We start from the raw sequence: 21,495 nt of genomic DNA, 5'->3' as shown, positions 1-21,495 counted from the left end.
ATAAGGATGCCCAACTATTTGGGGCATTTGAAGAAGCTAAAGAAAAGATCAAGATGGATATTGTTGCTCCCAAGGTATTTAAAAAAACCAAGAAAACGATGGACAATTTGGAAAGTGCACTTGGTGCAAGTGAAGATAATCAGGCCTTGATGATCACTGAAGGTAAGGGAGAGATGTTGTTGAAGAAGAAGTCAAGGATAAATAAATTTTTATTATCAAACCACAAACAAAGAAAGGTAAGAAAAGACCTTTGGCCACCCCAATAAGCCCAAAGAATACTATAGCAAGAACCAATGTTGCACAAGAAATAACATAGCCATTGAAGAAGGGTACAATCAGAATTACCAAGCCCACTCAACCACAAGTAAAGACATATCAAAAGAGAAAGAAGGTGCCTGATTCATCAAGAAAATTTGTTAAGAAGCGCATACAAAAGAGAAGAAAATTAATTCTCAAAGATGATAATAAAGAAGGTGAGATAAAGAAAGAATTGAGTCAGATGAAGGAAGTCACTTTAGAGGTTTCATACATGGGAGACCCACGACTATTGATGAAATAACCAGAAGTATTAAAAATAATAGACATTTTTCTACATTTAAATTCTTCGAGTATGATTATATGAGTGATGAGAACAAGAAAAAGTTAGAAGTTGTTGTAATAGTCATGATGGCTAGAATTAAATACACATCTATAGAAATTGGAAATCAAATTCCTGATGAACTATACCAAAGAATTGATAGTCTATGGAAATATGCTCTAAGGACCAAGAAAGAAATGAGAGGAAGATCATTAGCTACTCGTATGCTAGATTTTGGACTTGAAGATATAAGTGAATCATTAGAGTACTAAAAAGATAGATTAGTTTAAAAATGAAGATCTATTTATGTTTTAATGGGAAATTACAATTAGTTGATGAAGACTTGGAAATGATCTGAAAGAAAGTATACAATATCAAAGATCTGGAAGAAGTGATTCAAGTTGACAACATCGGGACAGAACAAAACATTGATCTTGACAACAAAGACAAAGAGTGTATTAGTATATCCCCACAAGATATGGTAGATTATGTTCATGAAATGGTTGAAACATATTTCGAATAACTATAACCATTGAAGATGCACCAAATGGAGATCCAGGTGAAATCTTGAAGAAAGATGAAGATGTTATGACTAGAACTTAGCAGAATGATGAAGGTCAATCTCCCAAGCCAAGTTAACATTCGCTTACATACCGAGATATGCACCTATTATTGGACAAATCAAACAATATTCTACATCTGGGAAATAGGAGAAACCACAAAATAAGAATGACATATCTGTTGGCTCATTACATACACTTGTTGATACTATTCCTATGATTACCAGTGAAGAACAAAAAGATACAAATACTGAGAAATAGGCTCAAGTAATGCAAGGGGGAGAAACTATTGGGACTATAGATGCCACACAAGTAAACAAAAATGTTGATGTTGAACATGCTCAAACTGGAGGAGACCCCATGGAGCATAGAGCAATTGATTTCGCTATAGATGATAAAGAACCAACCCACAAACCTCCAAGTGAGGGAATTATTGGGCAAGGCCAATCAGTTTCTTCATCTTCTATCTTAGATTTGTGCTTGCTCTTTTGTTGGCACCATTTGGTGTTCCATTTGATGCTATTTTCTTGGTTGTAAGGTCCTAGTCCCATAGACCTATGTTGTTGGCTCTTGTTGGACATTAATATTATCTTATCTTATCTTACCTTATAAGTGTAAAGAGCCAAAATATTTATCGCTATATGCATACACAACCAACTACATATTCAATCTAATGTTGTTATATCCACTCTCTACATGTCGAATAGAAGAGCAGGAGAAAGAGGGGAAATAGAGTGTTACTACACTGACACAACCCGAAGAGATGTCTCAAGTGTCCCACAGTAAATTCTTTCTATTCCTAATATTGTATAGGGTGAACAAAAAGAGGAGAAAAGGGAAGAAAAAACAAAGAAAATTGAGGAACCCAAATAGACACATCAAGAATCCATAGCTCTAGTGCCATTGCAAGTATCCCCGAGCATGAGTCATAAAGAAACAAAAGGAAAGAAGATGAAGATAAAGAATAAGGAAGCATAAGCAATTAGGTCTAATCTTGTTACTTTAGGTGATTGTACAAAATGATATTACTTTGTTTCATTAATTGTGTGATATTTCATCTCTTACATGTGATGTGAAGGATAAACTATAGAAGGCAAATGAAGATATGAAGGCCAGTGTTGATGCACCAACTATAGAGCCTAGTACTACATCAGTACACTATTCTCAAGAAGGATTTCTAATGGAATTTCAACATGAATTGTAGGAAGAGAGAAAAATGAGAGCTGAAATTAATGATATTCAATCTTTTCTATTACTTCATCTTGAGGTTATGCAACATAATGTCAAGATTGCTAGATAGCTCATTGCTACCCCAAGTTTATCTATTGTCAACCATATGACAGAGCTATTAACCAAATTGGTGATTGGAAAAAAGGAAATTGAACTAATAAGGAGAAATTGGGACAATACTATGTTTATTATGGTGAACAATCACAAGGAGTTTCTAGACCACTTTGGGTTACATCCAAAGTAGGTAATTTTCATTTTATTGTTTTGACTTCAAAGTTCAAGAAAGGGGGAAAAGAATAATTAGTGTTTGTATGTATTATGATTACATAAGGAGTTATAAGGAGTTAATATTGCAAACAAAAACTATTTTGAAAAATAGGTCATACCGAGGAAGCATATGCATAGGGACAATTTGTATACATTTTCAAGTTATTTTGAAGCATGATGTATTTGCCACTAATGTCAAAGGGGAAGAATGTTACTTCCACAAGTAATCATGTTGACATTTAATCTCAAAAGATGGAAATGAAGAAGTGCCAATAATAGTTGGTGATCATAGTAACTGAGTCCCTTCAATGCACAAGCAATAAAGGAAGAGAAGGATAAGTATATAGTTATTATCGAGCTTAGTACTCGCCAAGTTGGGCAAGAGATCATTGAGCTAGATACTTATCACCAAAATACATCATGCTTCAAAATAACTTGAAAATATATACAAACTCCCCCTCTCAAGATCCTACCGTACCTAATATTCCAACAATCTAATCAATAATGTCCAAGACAAACGAAATGTATTATTGGTAGAAAGTAAATTCTACCAAGATAAATAAGAGGGGGTTGAATCAATTATCTATGTTGATATATGATTGAAAAGATCATTTGAATGGAAAGATTGTTGTAATAAGATTGTGTGTTTTCAATCATTGTTTTGTCATTGATGTCAAACTTGCTACATTTTGGTAAGACAATTGCTTATATGTTTCAAGCACTATCACTTAGTTGATTGATAAAGAGGATTTGATCAACAAGATGTAACAAAAGTACCTAGAGGAAAGGTTGATTTATGATTATGTATTGAAGTGCAAGAATCAATTAAGACAGTGATAACATAATATATTGATGATCTACTTTGAGGTTACAAAATGATTGGCAACACCTAGAAAGTTTAAAAGAAAAAGTTTGGACAAAGTTCATTTGTTAAGCCTAACCAAGTTGATAGAAGGTGCCGAGCAAAGTTAGTGCAAGGCGAGAAAAAAATCAGTTGGAGCCGAGTGAAAAAAATTTCTAGTGGATGTCGAGCAAAGTTAGTAGGTGTCGAGCAAGATAGTAGAAGCCAAGTGATTTTCAGTTGATGCTGAGCACTAGTAAAATCTAGTTGATGTCGAGTGATTTTATAGTAGATGTTGAGTAACTCAATATGTGTTGAGCATCAATAAATTGATAATGTCAAGCTACTACATTATAAAAAAGATCAAAGATTCACTAAATAAAAGTTGACAAGTTTGTTTTCTTGGAACTTGTAAATCAGGAGGAAGATAAGATTGATGAGGTGGAGGCATAGAATCTTATGTAAACCGTTTTGAAGGCAAATTCAAGTGGATTCTAGGAGAAGTTTCTACAAAAGACAAGATATGGGGTAGATACATTGTATCTTACCAAATCCATTGAAAACCCTAATTTTTGAGATAGATAATGAGTAGGAAAAGAGTTCTAATTTCCTATATTTAAGGATGTTTGGTTATGAAGCAAAAAGGTTAGAGAGTTTTGGAAGCAAAAATCTAACAAGGAGAAGGAAGAGGGTTTGCTTCATCAAGTGACCCAAGAGAAGAAGTCTGCAATGGCAAAATAAGTAAGAAGGCTTAAAGAGGATGAATGCTTGAAGGGTGAACAAGCTATCAGAGCTATAAAGATTGGAAGCCAAGCAGAGTTGAGGATTGAATAGTGATCAGTAATATGCAAGTAAGGTTGTAAGTTGTATCAGATCAAAGCTCTACTGTTACTTTCTAACAATTGTATCAAATTAGGGTAAATCCTTTTGAAAAAGGTTGACTTAATAGTCATTGGAAAATCCTTTAACAGGGTGGCATTCCAAGTGAATTTTCTAAAGTCCTCTAACAAGGCTCACTTTTAATAGGGTGATTGAAAGCCCTTAACCGAGTTACATTTAACAGTGTGTGTTGTAACCTTTAACAGGGTTGGCCTTTAACAAGGCATCACTTTAGAAGAGTGAAAAAGGAGTAGCATGTTATTGGTGGTTTTTTCCAAATTGGGTTTCCACGTTAAATCATTGTGTCAAGTGTACTGATGGTTATGTTGTGTTTTATGCTTTACATTTATGCATGTTAATGTTATAGTAACATATCGATTTTGGTTAACACACAATGAATACATGCATGGTTGAGAAAGTTTTATGGGTTCACTAAATTGTGAAAAAAAAATATTTTGTACATTTGGACCTTGAATAATTGATTCACCCCCCCTCTCAGTTATTCTGAATGAATTCCAACAATCTAACTATTAAAAAATTTATCAACCTTATTAATTTGTTACCATGTGAGCAATATAATCAGCAACCAAGAGTAAATACTTATACACAATAACACCAAATATGTTAACTAGGGAAACCTTTGATCAAAGGGAAAACCCAAGTGGGGATGATACCACAAAATAATGTACTAATATAAAAGTTCCTTGGAAGAGGATGGACTCTATTAAGAGTCAGTGAAATACATTCATTATATATCAGTACCTATTAGGAGACTTTGAGCTCCTATTAGGAAATTCCAACCCTATTAAGAGTTGTAAAAGGCAGATAGACCCACTATCCAAATAGCTTCAAGGGAAAGACCATTGAACTCATCGTCCAACTAATCTCTATATTATTCCTTGTAGAATAATAGAAATGTATAGCTCCTTTGTTGTCCTCTAACCAAACTTCTCCTCTTTAGATCTTGATACTAGATCACCAAATTTGCATCCAATAATCCCTTGGATCGCTTACTCGCATCTACTAAACACTTTGTGTATCACACTTGAATTACACTTCAATTGCATAATTCACAATAAGGAAAATAACCTTCCTTTGTACCATATCCTCAAAATAATTCCCTGAGTCAGCCTTGAGGCTTTTGCAATTAGTTATAATAGGACCTCTAGAAGATAATTAATTATTTTACAAGTACACAACATTGTTGGCTCACAATCTTTACGACTTCTCACATGTGCCACCTTAAACCTTGAACACTCATTGATGTCATCATTAGGCTATCTATTGTCATTGTCTAATTGTGCATATCACGATTTTATCTCTGTTAGGAGATACAATCCAAACATCAAAAATTGCTTCTTAAGTACTCTGTCTGTAAATTTTCCTCTATAAATCAAGCATATCTTTTGCATGTTTTTGACTCTCTCTATGCACACTTAACCACTTCATCAGGATACATTGTAGAACACATCCTTAACTGTGCCTGGCCTAATCATCAATACTTCATTCGTTTGACTTCATTTTTTGTCTACTACTCTACCAGTCTTTACAAAAAAATGATATGTTGACATCAATGACAAACACAGTCATGAATGCAACATTTCAATCATGCTAACAATCTCCAAAAGTGCTCTAGCAATGCTTAGTATACTCCCCCAAAGGAATACCATCAGCATTCATGCTAACAATTATAACATATAGGTCAAGACTTAAATTCATAACAACACCCTAACATAGATACAACATGTCATGTGAATACACAAGAGGGTCAGCGACATGTTTGACAACATAGAACAAAGTTAAATCTAACCAACCTAGTTGTTAGAATAGGAAAGCCAATATAAGACTAGATCGATTATAAGATAACTTTATCTAGAAACATCATAACAAACTCTAAAGCTAGACATAGGACTTTTATGATGCCTAGACTACAACATAAGTATCGCATAAGATAACGAGTCAAGTGGATCAATCACTACCTAAAACAATAGGAAATTATCCAAATGAACATTAAAAAGTAAACCGAAAGGAGATATTTTTGGGTGAAACAAGAATGCCAACCACCCAAGGATGCTCCTATTATAATATCCATGTGACATGCTAACATCCTATGAAATTTTGCATTTAAGTAGTTATGTTGTATTACCTTCTCTTGAACATTCCAAAACTAATGGCACAACATGATAGTCACATTAAAGGAAAAAGGGTATGACTTGTTCACACAAACGCTACTACTTTTTAAAGCTTGTAGACTTTAGAATGGACAAGGAGCTTTTGAGACACAACATACTAATACTTGCACCTGAGGTTAAAGGGATAAGCTAATAAAAAAATTTAGATAGAATTTAGATATAAAAAAATAAAGAAATAAGATTTTTATATAAAGGCTAAGATATTTTATTAATATTTACCATTTCATTTAAATATTTAAAGGGTATGCAAAAAATCAAAGTTAAAAACCACATTGAATGTCCTCAATCATTATGAGAGACTTGAGTAGGAAGATTTAGAGCATAAACATTTGTATAGGGAGATTTTGATGGATTGTAAAAAATGCTATTGTGAAATCTTCAATAAACTTGAATGCAAAACATGCACGTCCATAACATAAGGTGTTACGATGTGATTGGATATTATGTCCTGGTATACAATGATTGGTGGTAGAGTATTTATAATTTATTAGAAATAATTTTACTAAACCTCAACTCCAATTATAAACATTTAAGAAAGTGCAATATGTTTAAACTTGAAAACAAAGACGTAGCATGCAATTAAGTTGCAATCATGTTGTTTGAATCAAGAGTGCAATTTTTTAAGATTATGTGTTTCTTCTAATCAATCCTCACACACAAAGCTTAATTCCTTTCACTAAATTTTGCAAAATGTAGAGAAAGGTTACTTGTATACTTATCTCGATTTTTCGCCCAATAAACAAATGCAAATTACCACAATCTTCTCCACTACTCATCCAATATTTCAAGATATTAGAATGAATGCTCCTCAAAATCGTGAAAAACTATCAATAAGGGTATGTATTTTTAATCTAAAAACTTAACAAAATAGCAATACAATGAGTAGTGTAGTGAAATAAGAAAAAAATGGCTATAGATACTTGATTGAATCTCTAGTTTTCTAAAACGTATTTGATCCACTTTTGGAAGTAATATTGAACACTCAAACTCTAGTGTACCCATATGGTATCGCAATAGATACTTATATTTCTAAAAAAACGTGTTTAAAATTTAAAGTACAAAAGCCCTATTAGTGGAACATGTGTAAATCTCAAATTGTTATGTGAAATGGAGAAACAATTGATATACGTTTATACAAATAAAAAATTATTATATTAAAAGAAAAAATTTAGAAATATTATTTTTAGTTTAACTACACTAAATAAACTACCATTCTTTTTGTTTTCTTATTTTCCTACTCCTTAAATTTCAATATCATATATCTTACCATTGTGATGATTAGAATACATACTTATATAAAAGTTAAAAAAAACATAAGAACATCTATATTATTATTAGCTTTACTATAATATTTGTTCAGCCTCTTATCTTCTCCTTTATAACTTTAGATTAAACATATATATATATATATATATATATATATATATATATATATATATATATATATATATAAGAAATTAAATAATTTTTTTAATCCTACAATTATTTCAATAACACAAATCTCTTGACCCACTTTATTTAATGTCATGCATGGTCTATTGCATATTAATTCATTTATAATTAACATTAATTACTTTGTTTTCCATAGTTTATTAAGGAAATGTTTGATTGGTTTGATTTGAATTTTACATGTTTCAATCATTTTGAGCCATATTCATCAAGAAGAGAACTTTTGAGATAATCAAAATAAGCCAAAAGTCATTATACAACATATGAAATTTTTGCAATCTAAATCACTATTTTGATATAAACAGATTGTTAATATATTTTTAGATTCGATTATATAAACATTTTTCTTTTGAATGTACTTCTAATATGCTGATTGTACCACAAACCCAATGCTTATACTGTTATTTTCAAAAGCATTTTCTATTTGAAATTTAAAAGAAAACATTTTGTTTACATATTTGACTGGAAATGTATAGAACCACATCTGACAGTGGAGATAAAAGAAACAAGTTGCACAAAAAATCAAGAGGAATATGTACAGAATAAAAATTTGCCATTTTGTTTTGCACGTTTATTTCTATAACCGGGCAATTTTTTATTATAATCGTTTATACCCCCGGGGGTAAAAGCATGAAGTAAGGATTAAGTATGCTGATGCATTACAGGAGCATTTGCCGACTAAATGTCTCCTTAATATTCACCACTAGCTAAGTATGAAATTCTTAGTGCTATGCACTCAATGTTCTCCACTTGTTTTTTCGAGGAGATAAAAAGACACTTGATAGTTTTTGTAACCTCCAAGTGTTGGGAATAAGAATTATGGATTTGTATTCATCAAAACTCAACTTTCAGCGAATATTTTATGTGATTCAACTTTATTAAGAGAAATAAAATACTACCCACACTTACCATTCTAACAGATATTTAGTTTTCCCTCCCTACCTGCGCCTACATTTAGTATATAATGGTGTTCATGCGGCCGTGCCGACCGCAGTTCTTCCACAAGCATGAAAGTTGCACATTTACCATATGAATCTAAGAACATCAGCAAAATATGTCAACTTTAGTGGAGCAGGAGCCTAAGTTGATATGGATCATGAAGTGACTCCATCACTGTTTAATTGCTCTTGATCCTGTGGCACAAAAAATGGGAAAAAAAAATTCCTTTTTGTAAATTAATAAGGTTTACTTGCCTATAAATCTAGGTGTCAATTATATGTTCTCTGAAGGCCAAGGGTTTTATTGAAGTTACCATGGCTAGATATGGCGTTGCTGTTGCTCACTGGTGCACAAATAGAATAACAATATTGCTTACAGTGCTGCTGGTATCGTGGGTGATATTGATGATTATAATACTTGTCTTCAAAGTATCCAGGTTGATGTCCAGTTGGGTTTACACGTACTGGTGGAAGCCTTACAATATCACCAAGATTATGGCGGAGCAAGGCATTCGAGGCCCAACTCCTCGTTTCATCACTGGAAATCTGGGTGATATGACTAAATTAAGGGAACTCAGGGCTACCCAAGACATGAACGCTATTACTCATGACATTGTAGAGAGACTTATGCCACACTATGTGCAATGGTCGACCGTCTATGGTATTTTTGTCATTCATACTCCTAGTTAGTGTTTGTACTGGGATCTCTAGATAGAGTCTGCTCATAATTTTCCAAGAGGTTCAGAGGAGTCCATTCTTATTAAAAGATTTGAGCCAATTTAGTTGAGTTCACTTTACCAGAAGTTTGACGCATCTTTTACAATAGATCCTACTGAAAAAGTAAACAAAATCTCTCTCTACTATAAAAACTTCACGAGTCCCTTAAAAAGTAAACAAAACCTCTCTCTACTAAAAAAAACTTCACAAGTCCTCATTGCATTGCATGTAGATGATTAAATATTGGCAATTGGAAGCACTGTCATTAAGTATACATATAATTATGGAGCTTCTTTTTATCATCATAACATATTTATAATATTCTAGATAAGAATAGTGCATAAATATATAGAAATTTTGGTGAGTCTTTTTCTTTTTATTCATATTTGGAATCATATTTCATGATGTAGTATCAGGATCAGTCAGAAAGTAAGAGAGGACAAATCATTATTTATTTTATTGATCCATCCTGATAATTGATCATAGAATGTGATTTGAAATATTAATAACTTACAATAGACAAAGTCTTAAACTTAAAAAAAAGATGCAACAAAATCTGAGAACGCAACACATGCATTCAACTGTTCAAGGCTATTTGTTTGTTTTACATCCTTTGGTAATGAAAGGAATTTTTTAGAAAGCTGCAACTTTGATATTTCAGAGTTTTTCTCTAAAGATCTTTGACTACTCAACTCATGCCTTGTTCCATACTAATTTCTATCTCTTCTTATAAAAACAGGTAAACGCTTAATATTCTGGTGGGGCACAGAACCTCGGCTGACAATATCAGAACCAGAGCTGATCAAAGAACTTCTCTCGGCAAAGCACGGCCTCTCATATGGAAAATCAGAGCTGCAACAGAAGGGTGTCAAAAACTTTATCGGAAAAGGCCTCCTGATGGCTAATGGCCAAGACTGGGTTAACCAGCGCCACATCATTGCTCCCGCTTTCCACCATGAAAACCTCAAGGTACATATATCGAAGTGTCATTAGCTTATTGAAAAGTTTAAACCAGAATCATGTAAAACTATTAGATTTCTACAATCCATAAAATGTTGTGGTAGTTTTTGAATTGATCTATGCAGGAGAGTAACAGAAGAGAAAATGTAAAACAATCTTACACAATCGAATCTAGAAACTATAGCAGCAGAATCAAAGAGTTTCATGGCACAAGTAAAATTCAGTTCAGTTTTGTTTATTAAATTTTTTCGTGGATGGAATGATAAATCATATTTTTCTAACGTGCAGGGGCATGTGGTTCACATGGTGGAGAGCACAGCTTGTTTGATAAACAAGTGGAAAAGAAGTGTTGAGGAGACCAGTGGAGTAGCGGAGATTGAAGTGATGGAGCATTTTATGCGCCTCGCTGCTGACATTATAGCTAAGACTGAATTTGGAAGTAGCTATAAAGAAGGGAAAAGAGTGTTTGAAAAATTGGGTCTCCTGCAAAAACTTTCCTCTCGTGGTGGACGCTATTCTTGGTTCCCTGGCAATGGGTAAATCTTCTCTCTCTTTCAAGTGCTCAAGGTCGGTAGAATCACTGTGCCACACACAATCTAAGTGACTTTATTTTAGTGCTTTCTCGGTTGTCTTTTGAAATAATTTTATAATTCTCTCATTCAATTCGAATTTCCTGAGCCATTTTCTTTAGTGGAATCCACTAATATTATTTCTTTTTTTTTGGCCATCGAAACATACCATGCACATGCCTTTTTAACTTACAAAAGTTATTTTTTTTATAAAATTTCAAATCTTTCATCTTATAATATAATAAAGATGTCCATCACTTGGTTGTTAAAGAACTGAGAGGGTCTCAAGTTATTTAAAACAAGGAAAACCTATCTTTAGTATCTCGCTTGAGAAATTTGGTATAATATGTGTGACCTAAATACTATGTGCAGGTTAAGGAAGAAACGACAGGTAGTGAAATTGAAGGAGGAAGTAGAAGAGTCTTTGCAAAGAGTGGTGGAATCTCGAAGGGAGTCAGTGAGCATGGGAAGAAGCACATCATATGGGCATGACTTATTGGGGTTGATGTTGGCTGAATGTGAGAAAGGTTCCACCAACTTCACTACACAGGAGCTCATGGATGAATGCAAAACTTTCTTTTTTGCAGGCCAAGACACCACCTCAACTCTACTCACATGGACCACTATGTTGCTTGCACTCCATCCCCATTGGCAAGAACGTGCCCGTCAAGAAATGTTCGCCCTCTGTAACAACCGTCCTCCCAACTTCTCCACACTTCCTCACATGAAAATTGTAAGTTCCTACAATTTCCCAATTTTCCAATTTTCCATATTCATAATTTATTAAAGTTTAGTTTCTCACTATAAAGTTAGTGATATTCTTTTTATTACTAACAATATTTTTGAAAGAGTTAAATATGAAGGACAAAAAAATTGGATTTCTTAGAATATAAACAAGGTGATTGTTATATAGATTATTTTAGTGAAGGGAAGTAACCATTGAAATTAGTGTAAGTGGGGCTTATTTATAATCAAGAATTACAAGCATGGGAGGTTCAATTTTCCAATATGACAGTTTTTTCTTATTTCTTGAATTATAAAAAATAACTGAATTTTCTTCCCTTGTCTTTAAATTAAAATGAAAGAAAGTATTAGAATATCTATTCACAAATGAAAGTTTCAAAGAATTAATCAATGATTAATGATGAAGAAGATTAAACCTCTTATCAATCTTACCTCCTTTCCCTTAATCTATTAAAGTTAAAGATTGTCATTTGATGTGCAGAAATTCTTGGTTTATTATGGTCCACATAATCAACACTTAGATTTTTATTTGAAGTGGGGACTGCAAGGAATCGACCTTTAAAAGAAAAGGAGATTAAATATGTTAAGGTTTCTTTCTACAAGCTGACCTATAGAACAAAGAGATTGCTAAAATCTCCATAAAATAAAGGCATCTATCAAATATCTAAAGATGACTCAATCTCAGAGAAAAGTTCCCTTCTATCGAATTAAATATCCACTTCACAAGATCAAAGAAAAAACTTACAAGACTCCACTTCACAAGATCAAAGAAAAAACTTACAAGACAGTAGATTCCCTTGTCTTATCATTAGGAAGTACTGAACTCCTTGCAAAGTACTAAACAATGAAGTCTTCCATTCTCTCCTCCTAATCCTCATTGAATAGGTCTTGAAAATAGTTCCCTATTAAACTATTTATGTGGCTGACTCTGATGTCATTGTATGCTTTACAGTCTAGATTCACAACATTTATTCCTTCATCTGACATAAAAGTTTTCCAAAGTCCGTGCCTAAGGTGGGGTTCTTCAAGAAATTAGCTGCCTCTAGTAATGGAGTCTCAATTTGATAAGATTCCCTGTTTTAAAGTGTAAGAGGACTCAATATAAAAATGTCATTGATAAAGTTTTTAATTTCTTTATTTTGGATTTAAAGTTTATCTTAAAAAGTAGAAAATGCTTAAAAGAGACTCAATTATAGTAAAAATGTCTGCTAGATCCTTACATAAAGAATATAGAATTTGATAAAATTCTCTTATTCTCTATTGCTCTACATAATAGAAAATGTCAAAAACTCTAAATTTCAACAACATTCCCTCATCCCCTACAGCATGTAGAAAAGAGATTGATTAATCTTTTCACCCCAACAGATGGAAAAGAGATTGCAAATTCTTATTTTACTCAAACCTAGGTACCAAAAACATGTGAAATGCCTACCTCCTATAGAAATTACAAAAATATTTAATTTTGCAAAAATTCCTTTCTTTATTTTGGCCAATTAATGGGGAGAGATATAAAAAGGACAAAATTACCCTCCTTAGAAAGTCATTTCCAAGTTGTAACCTACAACAATCAAGTAGCAATAGTAATAGACTCAAGCCTGCTAATGTTCTATTGGTCAAACTCCCTTAATGCTGGCCAACAAAACAGAGAATAAAATCTAAAAATGCCTCTTCAAGATGAAAGATACACAGAAATCAAGAGACATTAGTAATATACTCAAACTTTCTGCTATTCCATTGGCAAAATTTCCTTAATGCTGATCACTAAAACAGAGACCAAAACCTACTAAGACCTCTTCAAGATAGAATCTAAACAAAAGTGAAGTACTATTAATAACAGACCCTGCTGCTACCTCGTTGATAAAATTCTCCTAATACTAATTAAGGAAACAAAGATTAAAACCTTAAAAACCTCTTCAATATAAAACATCAAAAAGATCAAGTACCAAAATAACAGTTTCAAACCTACTGTTATCTGATTGATTAAACACTGGAAAACAGGCATCTCAAAACACCCCGGTTAAACCCTTTTTCAACATACCCCTTTTCAACATTTTAAAAATTTTACAGAAAAAATAGGGTTTTATTTACTTCTGAAATACTACTCATTATAAGGACTTTACTGTCAAAAACGGGTATGATAAGGAAAACCTGACTTAAAACCCTAATTCAATATTTTACAAAGTTTGTAGGAAAATGGTGAAGCGACGAGATTCTATCCATTCTAATCAACAAGTGGTGCATGCAGATGAGTATGATACTGAACGAATCATTGAGATTATACACACCAGCAAGTTTATTCGCGAAAGAAGCATTTTCCGACATGAAGCTGGGCGACATTTTCATTCCGAAAGGCCTATCTGTGTGGATTCCTGTTCTGGCCATTCATCACGACAAGGACATTTGGGGTGAGGACGCCAACGAATTCAACCCGGACCGCTTTGCAAATGGCACTGCCAGGGCCTGCAATAACAATCCAATGGGCTTCATTCCCTTCTCCTATGGCCCCCGTAAATGCGTGGGCCAAAGCTTTGCCATCATGGAAGCAAAAATAGTAATGGCTATGATTATTAGCTCTTTTAAGTTCCATTTATCTCCCTCTTATCGCCATGCCCCAATATCTGTACTTACCCTCAAACCCAGACACGGCGTCCCAATCATTTTGCAGCCATTGTAAGTCTGAGTGATTGATTTGAGGTTTCGGCCATTTTTTTTTTTTTGTAGGTCAAGTCAAGGTCCAACTTGTGGGCTCAAATCTGACGGAGTATAGCCTTGTGGAATGTTGTGCTGAGCGTATATCACAATTCGGAATTTGTAACCGACCGTACTTTTGCAATTGTTTTAATATTATTATTAGAAGTCATAAATTTATAAGCTTCTTATTAGTATTACTGTTACGAATTATTTGTATATATATATATATTTTTTTATTTTTTTTAAATTTATTTATTTATTTATTTTCACTTTATTCATATATACATATTATTTTTCTATCTTTTAATTGGATGAATCGATAGAATTGATTTGTGGTTTTGTGAAATATGATATTTTTAACTCCTACTTTATCCTTCTAGCAATCACATTATGTATATTTTCTAAATTTGCAAACAATCTTCATTTCATCTTTTTTTAGCATAGATATGGTTAAAAGTGAGTATTAATACAAGAAATTATTTGAAGATTTTGTAATAGTTTCATAATGCAAAATATAATTGGTACACACTCAAAAATTATATTACATTTGTCTTTTTTTATTATAATTCAATTTATTTAAAATGTGATTACAATTTTATAGTAGATCTCCAATTTTGTATTATAATTGTATAAAGTAAATTACAAATGTGATTATATAATTATATATTAAATAGTTTTATATTATACAAATATAATATATTAATTAAATAAAAATATTATATATAATAATTATAATTAATGACTAAATTAGGCAAGTACTAGCTGTTAAATTTCTTTTTTGATTTGTTTTGGAGTGATGTAGGTAAGGGAAAGTACAAGGTTAACTGTAGTGGCTAATATTCACCAAATGGCTAATTTGACTCATCGGGGACTCCAGATTTGGCTAATTGTTTTTGTCATGTCCCCTTTTCAAAAAATAAAAAAATAATAATCTTTGCTAAGGCGGGCAGGCCCAAGAAAGTGAATTTTTGAAAAAAGGGGGTTAATCTTTGGAAACCGTTGGACTAATAAATGAAAATTATTATTAAAATATGTTTCATTAACCTCTCTTGGACGTGAGTTACGGTTATGCCCTCTTTTAAGGGGTTTGGAGGCATTTTGGGCGGATTCCAAAACTTGATTTTTGCTCATTCTTTGTTATTCTTCAGAGGCTGCCAAACCTGTGGAGAAGGAGACCCAAGAACGGGAGTTTGCAGGTTTCCAGGGAGACCCAAGAACGGGAGTTTGCAGGTTTCTAGGAAGGCTAAGGACGGGAGTTTGAAGCCATTCCATGTGCATGCTCATACAGAGTTTGCCTTTGTGCTGAACAGTGTAGATTTGTGAGTTTTCGGGTGTGTTTTTTGTATGAGTTTGGTGTTTTCAGTTGAGTATTTCATATCAGTTTGGGTTGCTGTTGTATTTCAGACTTTAAGATGTTAAAATAGAGCTGAATATATGTATTGGGACGTGATTAAACTTCTGAGATAGATTATTAGTTTTTTCGTGGTGTTTTCGGGCATTTTTGTGTTAATTTCGGGAGCCCAATGAGCATAGTTTTTGTCCTACATTTGTGAGCTGTTGTGTAAAGGCTATACGGATCTGGAAATGTCATTTTGTAGGTTGTTATGCTGCTGAAACTTCTGTAAAAATGTCCATTCTCGGATTTATTAATAATTTGTGAAGTTGTGAAGCTTTTGGCACTATTTTCAGCATACCCGATTTGGGGTTTCTTGAAAAATTTGGTGGATCTTTGTGATATTAGTTGTTTGATCTTGAAGATCTGATTAGAGGCTTGAAATATCATACAAAATCAGAAAAGGGACATTTCAGTGGTATCAGAGCCATGATCTTGCTAGCCTGAGGGTTTGTAGAAGTTTGCATGTCAGTTTTGACAACTACTTAGATCTTGCATTTCAGTTTTGAGAACTACCCAAATCTTGCATGTCATAATTTATGGTTGCATGTTGCTTCTAATCAGCTACATGTCAAAATTTATGGTTGCATGCTACTTCTAATCATTTGCATGTTAGTTCTTGGTGAATTTGGTGGTTGTAGAAGTTTGCATGCAGTTTTGACAACTACCCAGATCTTGCATGTCAGTTTTGACAACTACCCAGATCTTGCATTTTTGACAACTACCCAGATCTTGCATGTCATAATTTATGATTGCATGTTGCTTCTAATCAGCTGCATGTCAAAACTTATGGTTGCATGCTACTTCTAATCATTTGCATGTTAGTTCTTGGTGAATTTGGTGGTTGCATGTTGCTTCTAATCAGTTGCATGTCAAAATCTATGGTTGCATGCTACTTCTAATCATTTGCATGTTAGTTCTTGGTGTTTGAAGAAGTTATATCCTATTGGGGTTACACTCTACTTTATCCAGAATGGACAGGTATAGTACAGAGTCTCAGAAGACACGATCTTGCACAATTGATATCTAGAGTCAAAACAGTAGAAAGGATGGTTATTTAGACATTCGAGATAAACTTATAAAAATAAGCCATGACATGTCTGAATAGTTGATTGAGCACCACCGTATAATGAATGACATGTTGTCTGACCCAGCTAAGGTGGATAAGTTGACTGGATTTCTATTTGGCAGATTTTCTCACAGGGCAAATGACACAATTACCAAGAACTTGCATGAGGAGTTTGAGAAACTAGCTGATAGCCAGGTAGAGGTCTCAGATTCTACTCTGCCACAGGAGGTGGTGGGAAAGGATATTACACAGATTGATAGTAATGGTTAACTTGATACTCAAATTGAGACAATTGTTTACAGGTCGTCAAAGGGTGATGCCACAGGTATTCAGGATTGTATAGTTACAACAGGCAGTGACTACAGTGTAGTGGGTTCAGATGATGATTATGAGGATGTTGTTGTGCAGGATGGTGAGATACCTGGTAGAGATGAGCAGACATTGAGCATTCATGACTTTGTTGAGAAAGAGTACCAGGCGCAGTTAGATGCTTCATCACATGAGGTTGAGGCTGGTAGTACTTCACATGATTTGTCCAGCCAGTTGAAGGTGAACAAAGATAGTATTGTGACTTCATTATCTCATCATGACAGGTATGTGAAGTTAGTTGGTATTGGTCATATTACTCAGGTGAGGAGTTTTCTTGAGTTACCAGTTGATTCTAGTTTACGGATATGGACTCGAGATTGTTATATTAGCATTTGGGATTCAGTTGACTGGAGATCTTTAACACTTTTTGGTAGCAGTGTTTTTTTGGGTGCTATCATGGATTTGATTAATAGATTACATGGTGTTGTCTTTTCTTGTGCCAGTATCTTGTCTGATGTTGGTATTAGTTTTTATACACCAATGTTGGGCTTTGTTCATATATCCAGTCGACCATACTTGCTGGAATGTGTTGATGATATTTCATATTTGGCAGTGTGTATAGATGAGTCCCAGGATCATATTGGCATTGATGACATCCAGGAGGATGCAGTGGGCAGTTTTGAAGACTTAGTTTCCTTGGGTATAGAGGAGTTGGACAGCAATGCTAATATTTTTGATACTCCGTATGTTGATATGAGCTTTAGATTTGATTCACAAGATATGGATGGTAATACTCTAGAGACTAGTAACTTTGAGGATACTCCTTTAGACAGTGCATCAGAGGAGGTTTGTAGGAGACAGTCAAGCCAGTGCCATCATGTGTCTAATCAGTTGAGAGTTAGTGATCGAGACATTGCTATCACTTGCCAGCATTTCGATGTTGCTAGTCAGTTGTTAGCAATTTATGGATGGGGTTCTCCTACTAGTGATGAGCAGGGAGGCAATTATCTTTCCTTGATAGAGTTCCACTCTTTATGGGAGGCTATTTAGATTTTGAGATAGAATTATATGCAGTTGGTAGCCAACAGAGATTATCTTATGGAGTGGGGCACTACATCATATGATGCATTATTGGCCAAGGAAGATGAGGTGAGTGAGCTTACTGAGCAGCTTGAGGTGACTTCTGAGATTCTTGAGAGTACACAGTTGGCTTTCAAGGAGTCACAGTTTCATTTGGCTAAGGTGACCATGGAGTTAGAGCAACTACAGTCTTTACTTGATTCTATACAGTCACAAGCTGTGGTGTTTGGTGATCCGATGATGTCCATGGCCGAGATTGTTAGAGACAGTGGAGATGGGGATGCATCCATCCTTGATACTAACATTGGCATATCAGGTTCATTCGCACTAGAGTCGGGTTCAATTGAGTTGGGTACTGTAGCAGATTTTTGTGGTGTGCCTGACATGGTGGTGACCTCTAGTACTAATGGCACGAAGACTAGAGATGTTGTATCAAAGACCATGTGTGATGTTGGTGAGTTGATAGTTGGCATGGTTCCTGCTAGTAATACTACTCCCTTGGCAATGTCTTCAGAGGTAGTAGTCAGTTCCAACTTGGTTAATGATCGATTGCAGTTAGTTACATCTAGATTGCAGTCTGAGCCACTGACTGAGATTGGTGCATTCTATCAGCATTACACTGTGAGGTATGCTCATCAATCTACCTTTGACCATGTTGATGAGATGATGATACAGAGATGTACTTTGGTTCCTAGTGCTTATCATCAATTATGGATTAGTTTGATGCCTCGGGATGAGAGTTGTGATGGGCATGACATGGCGATAGGTCCTACAGTTGACAGGTTTATAATACATGACTTAGAGCAGGAGTTTTGGAGTGATGCTTTAGCAGGTGTTGTTATTGATTCTACTCCTTTGGCTATGACAGCTCCTGACTTAGCTGGTGATCAGTCACAGTGGGTTGTATCACTTCTTCATGGTGAGCTGTTGACTGAGGTTGGTTTTTTTTATCAACATTATATTGCAGGGTATGTACATTAGTTAGCATTTGATCCTTGTGCTGAGGAGTTGATGGCAGACAAATTTGGTTTGGATTCCATTTCTTACTCTTTATCTTGTAATGTCTTTTCACCATCAGCAGTGCATGGGAGTTATGGTTATGAGATAGTGGCCGATGATTTACAGAGTTGTGTTGACTGCAAGAGTTGTATAGTGTGTGGATTCTCCATACTTGGTACAGTTTCATTCGAGGGCGTTCACCATTGTTGCAGAGTTGGATTGTACATTCTGTATAGGCCAGTGGGATGTGTTGATAGTATTTACTACGTTGGTAGTTTGATTTGTCCACTTTACTTGGGTTCTGATGTTCTAAGAGTTTGTGTCTCATGGGTTTTTGACTGTGGTAGTGGTGATTTTGGAGTTTGGTTGAGCTATAATTGTCAGTTTGATTATGGATTCCTCTTGGTCATATTGCAGAGGATATTGCAGGAGCTTGTGTTAATTGGTAGTAGTATAGTTCATGACTACATTTGGGATCCAGGTGGATTGATTGGTTTATTGTTCAACCATTTCTTGAGGACAAGAAATGTTTGGGAGGGGAGGACTTTTCATGTCCCCTTTTCAAAAAATAAAAAAATAATAATCTTTGCTAAGGCAAGCAGGCCCAAGAAAGTGAATTTTTGAAAAAAGGGGGTTAATCTTTGGAAACCGTTGGACTAATAAATGAAAATTATTATTAAAATATGTTTCATTAACCTCTCTTGGACATGAGTTACGGTTATGCCCTCTTTTAAGGGGTTTGGAGGCATTTTGGGCGGATTCCAGAACTTGATTTTTGCTCATTCTTTGTTATTCTTCAGAGGCTGCCAAACCTGTGGAGAAGGAGACCCAAGAACGGGAGTTTGCAGGTTTCCAGGGAGACCCAAGAACGAGAGTTTTTAGGTCTCTAGGAAGGCTAAGGACGGGAGTTTGAAGCTATTCCATGTGCATGCTCATACAGAGTTTGCCTTTGTGCTGAACAGTGCAGATTTGTGAGTTTTCGGGTGTGTTTTTTGTATGAGTTTGGTGTTTTCAGTTGAGTATTTCATATCAGTTTGGGTTGCTGCTGTATTTCAGACTTTAAGATGTTAAAATAGAGCTGAATATATGTATTTGGATGTGATTAAACGTCTGAGATAGATTATTAGTTTTTTTGTGGTGTTTCCGGGCATTTTTGTGTTAATTTCGGGAGCCCGATGAGCATAGTTTTTGTCCTACATTTGTGAGCTGTTGTGTAAAGGCTATACGGATCTGGAAATGTCATTTTGTAGGCTGTTATGCTACTAAAACTTTTGTAAAAATGTTCATTCTCAGATTTATTAATAATTTGTGAAGTTGTGAAGCTTTTGGCACTATTTTCAGCATACCCGATTTGGGGTTTCTTGAAAAATTTGGTGGATCTTTGTGATATTAGTTGTTTGATCTTGAAGATCTGATTAGAGGCTTGAAATATTATACAAAATCAGAAAAGGGACATTTCAGTTTTGCACTTTTGGGATGTCCATGTCGTCAGTACTTTATTGAAATTGGGTCCCATGCTTAGGCTAATCACCAATAATAATACAATAGTATTTATATTTTAGTGATGACTTCACCAATGGCATCTAATTTTTCTACGTAGTAAATTAAATATTTTTGCCTACAATTTTCAAGGCTTGTCTTATTTGATGGTCATATTCACCAATATTTAGTAAAAATGTAAATAACTATAGATTTAGTATGTAGATTTGATACGTGTCTCTATTTTGAAAACTTTTCATGAAACTTTTTATCATTTCTCAATTTGTGACGAAACAGATTTGATTCGGGACATGTGTCTTTACTTTGGGAACCTTCTTTAAAACTTGGTATCCTTTTAAAAGTTTGGCTTGAAATAGGATTTAGGCCATTGATTTAGGATCATCCAACGGTTAAAAATAATAAGGGTGTTTCCGCCAAACCACCATTCAATAATTTGAAGGGAAATTGTAATGATAAAAGTGGGCTAAATTTAACCTTAAAGTTTGATAATTAATTAGGCTCTATATAATAATAATAATAATAATAATAATA

At 34.2% G+C, this 21,495-nt stretch overlaps 1 protein-coding gene and 1 long non-coding RNA gene across 2 annotated transcripts; one reads left to right on the top strand and one right to left on the bottom strand.

Annotated features, from left to right (window-relative positions):
- The first annotated feature begins 8,987 nt into the window (after positions 1–8,987).
- LOC149565112 (cytokinin hydroxylase-like) lies at positions 8,988–14,797 on the top strand. The gene is made up of 5 exons (XM_089818657.1): positions 8,988–9,594; positions 10,390–10,619; positions 10,899–11,146; positions 11,552–11,912; positions 14,169–14,797. Exons 1-5 carry the CDS (start codon positions 9,249–9,251, stop codon positions 14,595–14,597), a joined length of 1,614 nt encoding a protein of 537 aa, XP_089674783.1. The 5' UTR covers positions 8,988–9,248; the 3' UTR covers positions 14,598–14,797.
- On the bottom strand, positions 10,081–14,346 carry LOC149565113 (uncharacterized). Its single transcript, XR_016361997.1, has 2 exons — positions 14,209–14,346; positions 10,081–10,613 (listed from the first exon to the last, which is right to left on the bottom strand). It is a non-coding gene; the product is annotated as an uncharacterized LOC149565113 (long non-coding RNA).
- Positions 14,798–21,495: the final 6,698 nt, after the last annotated feature.

This window comes from Cupressus sempervirens, chromosome 3 (genome assembly GCF_028749045.1).
Source record: "Cupressus sempervirens isolate cs-2001-9-10 chromosome 3, ASM2874904v1, whole genome shotgun sequence".
Taxonomy (NCBI): Eukaryota; Viridiplantae; Streptophyta; class Pinopsida; order Cupressales; family Cupressaceae; genus Cupressus; species Cupressus sempervirens.
The sequence above is the reverse complement of the archived record's forward strand: the minus strand, read 5'-3'. Positions and strand labels throughout refer to the sequence as shown.

What these genes read in the sequence shown, in the direction of transcription:
- LOC149565112 (XM_089818657.1), top strand. Translation starts at nt 9,249, where the DNA reads ATGGCTAGATATGGCGTTGCTGTTGCTCACTGGTGCACAAATAGAATA. An exon ending in GCAATGGTCGACCGTCTATG is followed by an intron (nt 9,595 to 10,389) that starts GTATTTTTGTCA and finishes TTATAAAAACAG; the next exon opens with GTAAACGCTTAATATTCTGG. An exon ending in TCTTGGTTCCCTGGCAATGG is followed by an intron (nt 11,147 to 11,551) that starts GTAAATCTTCTC and finishes TACTATGTGCAG; the next exon opens with GTTAAGGAAGAAACGACAGG.